Genomic DNA, 4,628 nt, shown 5'->3' with positions numbered 1-4,628 from the left:
TAAGCCTTTTTACCAGGAGTAAATTCCCCAAAGTTGCAACAACTTGTAGTGATCCACTGGGTTTTGCCTGGCCAGCCTGGGTAGTTGATTTGCAGGTTTTTTTCATTGTGTATTAGGCCAGGGAAATGATCAATTATCCTTGTGGTTTGCGCAAGGGGACGTGCGGACCTTTAATGAATGAATGAATGTTTCTTTTTTGCTGTAAGTTGTGTGCGTAATGCGTAAAAGTGCATTAGTGGGACCGAGGGTTTAAATGGGGAAGTGACGTGGTGAGAGGGGAGGAGAATGAGAGACACAGTCGGCGTTTGGACGGCTGGCGTGGCGGCAATTCCAAAGCGGCATAGTGGATTATTTTTCCTTTTGGACACTGCACGGCCGGGCCGTTTTCAGTCAAGCGGGACGAGGGAGAGGACTGGCGTGGTCACCTGGCGGAGCCGCGGCGTCTCTCCCGTGTGGACAGTAGGACAAACAAACTCTCTCTCACTCACCCTCACCACGCGCCAACACACACACACACACACACACACACACACACACACACACACACACACGGACAGTGACAGTGGGGGGGGGGGCTTTCTGTTGATCTGTGTGTAATTGTTTATTATATACACAAACCCTAACCACCGCTCGGAGTAACGCACATTTCCTTATGGAAATTAAAGCCTTGTCGGAATGGCGGGACGAAACTGTCGGAATGGCAGGACGTTTACATGTCGGAATGGTGGTATGTCTGAGTGGTGACATGTCTGAATAGTAGAATGTCGGAATGGCGGTATGTCGGAGTGGCAGCATGTCGGAATGGCAGCATGTAACCATTGTTTGCGCCCGCTATAATATTGCGAGTTTGGTTAGTGCACGCAAAACAGGTGATCTACTAAGAGTAACCCGCTAAATGAAAACACGTGCAAACCGCAATATGTAAATTAGGGTTTTGCGCGTGGTAATCGTTTCCGCCATGGAGAGAGTGACGGGTGAAGGCAGCGGTGACGTGTCTCAGTCCGGGACCGGGACTGAGAGACGGAGCTGAGCAGCCAGGTGAGAGGAGAGGAGAGGAGCACACTGCAGGACAGACGTGCCCCGTGCGTAACGGCGCATAAAATACTTTTAACACGGCTGAAAAACTCTTACAGAATTACCCAGACGTGAGGAAATGCAGAGATGTAAGATCATGGGCCTCTGACAGGTATCAAATCAATAAACGCATACGTTTTGGCAAAGTTGTATCAGTTAGTAGCCTACATGGTTTTCAGACGTGGTGAATAAAGACGCAAAAACAGCCACCGCAATCTCTTCCTGGTTTGGTAAATCACATTGCGTGCGCTAAATAAATCTATTTGCATCTACTCCTCCCAGTATTTTGCACGTTCTGGCTGAAACGCCCATATTTACATAATCATCAAGGCAAACACGCTAAATGGATCGCACGTGCTATTCTGCCCGTGTGAGGGACGCAATCCTCGGTGCGTCCGGTTAGTAGATCAGGTTCCACATGTGTTTGCGCGTGCAATCACGTTTGCACACGTTTTAATACACGCAAACCTTTAGTAAATCCGGCCCATAGTGTTTTAATAAATGCAGTAACTTAACATTTTAACTTCCAAGTATTGTTAAACAAAGAGATAAAATGACAGGGAATCTTCTATATTATACTGGTCAAAATCTTGATATTCATTATTTGAACTTTTACAAATAAAATCATATTAACTTTCAAAACAAATTGTCAAAGTTTGAATAAAGTTAAGAATAAAGTTTGGTGTTTGCAAAATCACCTTGGAATATTTTCCCAGAAATGATCATTCTGAAAGCTGATCTGAACCAGCTATAAAAGAAAGCATAGATGAATGGATTCAGCATTGAATTGGACAATGTAAGCCAGTTAAGAGTCTCAATCACAGCAATTGGTGTTACACTGTAAGTTAAAGGCTGAAAGACAATACAAAGAAAATAAGGTGTCCAACACAGAAGAAAAACTCCCAGAACAGTAGCCAGAGTTTTTGTGGCTTTTCTCTCCATCTTACTGACAGCTGCTCCAGACTTTGTGCTGTGGCAGTTTGTGCTCTGGATGCTGTTTGCCTGTTTCTGTGCAACAAGGAAAATCTTCAGGTAGATACTGAGCATTATAATGATGGGGATATAAAAGGAGAAAATACATGCCATAGTGGTTGATATTAGAGCATCAATTAAACAACTTTCTTCGCATTTTCCTTGATTGAAACCTGCAATTATGATGCCAATTCCAATTAGAGCAGCAAGTCCCCAGCTCACCAGGATCATGATCAATGTAACACGACCATTTATTTTTATTTTATAACTGAGAGGCTGACACACTGCGTAATATCTGTCAATAGAAATACAACATAAGTTCAAAATTGAAGCTGTGCTCAGGGTCACGTCAAAGCTGCCTCGTACTTTACAAAATAAATCTTCATGATACCAACATGAGGTAACGGTGAATGTCATGCTCAAAGGAAAAACTAAAACTCCCACAAGCAGGTCAGCCACAGCTAGAGAGAGGATCAGGTAGTTAGTAGGAGTGTGGAGCTGTTTGAAGTACATGATGGAGATTATCACAAGGAGGTTTCCACATATAGTGACAACAGACAATAAACCAAGTAAAATGTATATTAAAACACAGAGCACTGAAGGATTGCTCGTAAATATGTATGAAGTATTATGTGATTCATAGCAGAGATGCATGTCATTCAGAGTGTAGGTCCCGTTCACACTCAGTTCTGGTTCCATGCGTCCAGATTCCTAAAAATTCAATTTCAGTTTTGAAAACATTTTAGATTGTCAGGACAAGAAGCAAAACAAATACAAATACATGAGCCTTTGATAACTTGTGAAGTTTCATATTACTCACCTGAAAGGTTGTGTATCAGTTTGGATATGTGTACTGTGTCACTGTGCAGGAACAGTGGACTTCATAATAAATAATCAACCTCCTCTTCATTAACATATTGAATCATAATGCAAATGGATCTTGTCCAATCAGATGCAGAACATTACAACATGTTTTTACATGGTCAGAATAATAAAACCGCTGCATGTTGCCCTTGATTCTGTTTCAAAGTTTTAAAATCATTATCAAATTAATAATACGATAATATAATATAATATAATGGGGATGACTAGTGTGACGTCACAAATCACTTCCGTGTCCAACCCCTGCTGCTAACGTCCATGGCGCACCGCTGCATGGACATGCCTCCCCATAGCAGAGCAAACAGGCCCTTGAATGGCTGGTCCAGACCCCTTATGAGATTCGTTTTTGCTCCCCACTAAACCAGTTTTGACTTCAGTTAAAGTTTCATACACTCCATTCTGCCTTGCCTTAACACTGAACTAAAGGCAAGGCAAGGCAAGGCAATTTTATTTGTATAGACCGTTTTTACAAACAGTTTGTCTCAAAGGGCTTTACATAGCATCATAACAACATCCTCTGTCCTTAGACCCTCACATCCCTTTTTACAGGGAAAAATCTGAGAAACCTCAGGGTGAGCAACAGAGGAGGGATCCCTCACCCAGGACTGGCAGACGTGCAATAGATGTTGTTACAGACAAGAAAACAGTTTTATAACAGAATGTGGGAAACAACACCTGAGGAAGGAAGCTTCTGGTAGGCAAGGTAGGCAGGGAGAGCAGGCCAGCTTAATGGGAGCACTGGATGGCAGACTGGTTCATGGGAAGGGAGGGCAGGCCGGTTTGACAGCAGGGGCGGCGGCTGGTGCAGAGAAATGGAGCTCCAGTGGATCTGTGGAAACAGAGAGAGTGCGAGACACCAAGGCCAAACTACAAAGTACAACAGAAAATGACAGTTCAAAAATGTACTGAGAGGGAAGAGAAGAGAGGAGAGGAGGAGGGGGAGAGGAGAGGAGAGGAGAGGAGAGGGCTCTGTGTAACCAGATGTGTCCCCCAGCAGTCTAAGCAGTAGTGTGCGGTGGCGTTTCAGTCAGGGCCAGCAGTAGCAACACCCTCAACCCCCCCCCCCCCGCCCCGCCCAAAAAATAAATAAAATAAAATGTAAAAAGGGCAAGGCCACTATTGTGCAACATTTGAAACATTTTCAGGCGAGAAAGTAGTCGTTTAGATCCCCAACGTGTTGAAAATCTGACAAAATACCAGCTGTTTACAATTTTGTTTTGACGAAGTCGGCGTCACTAAAGCTAGCCGTAGTGAGCAACGCACTTCCGGTTATTTTCACAAAATAAAATACCCGTTGCCTTTTATCATAAGGAAAGCCATTACGATAGAATTGGTGCTTTTACTTTGTAAACAGGAAGTAAACCTACCCTCGCTGTAGCTAGTTTTAAACCGCCGTTTTGACTGCTCTCGTCCCGTTAACGGCATTTAACCGTTCAATATGCCTTACCGGAGAGTCTTGCCAGCTCTGAGATCGGCCTGGTTCATTGTAAAACATTTATTTATTGATGTAAATGTGGTGTTTTCTGTGTGTACAGACCCCAAGGCAGTGCTGCTAACCACAAACAAACTTATGCTACAGCCACAATTGTTAGATTTCATCAATGAGACCAACATTTATCCCCTAAAAAGAGTTTAACCAGCCGGTGGTAAACCTCTAAAAGCCATCGGGTAAGTTAATTAGCGGTTGTTTTCTCCCCGGG

At 43.6% G+C, this 4,628-nt stretch overlaps 1 protein-coding gene across 1 annotated transcript; it reads right to left on the bottom strand.

The window, feature by feature from the left end:
• Nucleotides 1-1,740: 1,740 nt before the first annotated feature.
• LOC311007571 (trace amine-associated receptor 1-like) lies at nt 1,741-2,700 on the bottom strand (the record flags this gene model as incomplete). The annotated part of the gene is made up of 1 exon (XM_084000808.1): nt 1,741-2,700. The coding sequence occupies one exon, from the start codon at nt 2,698-2,700 to the stop codon at nt 1,741-1,743; it is 960 nt and encodes a 319-aa protein (XP_083856934.1).
• Between the last annotated feature and the right edge of the window lie 1,928 nt (nt 2,701-4,628).

This window comes from Trachurus trachurus (assembly GCF_905171665.1).
Source record: "Trachurus trachurus genome assembly, chromosome: 24".
Lineage (NCBI taxonomy): Eukaryota > Metazoa > Chordata > Actinopteri > Carangiformes > Carangidae > Trachurus > Trachurus trachurus.
This window is presented reverse-complemented; position numbering and strand designations above follow the sequence as displayed.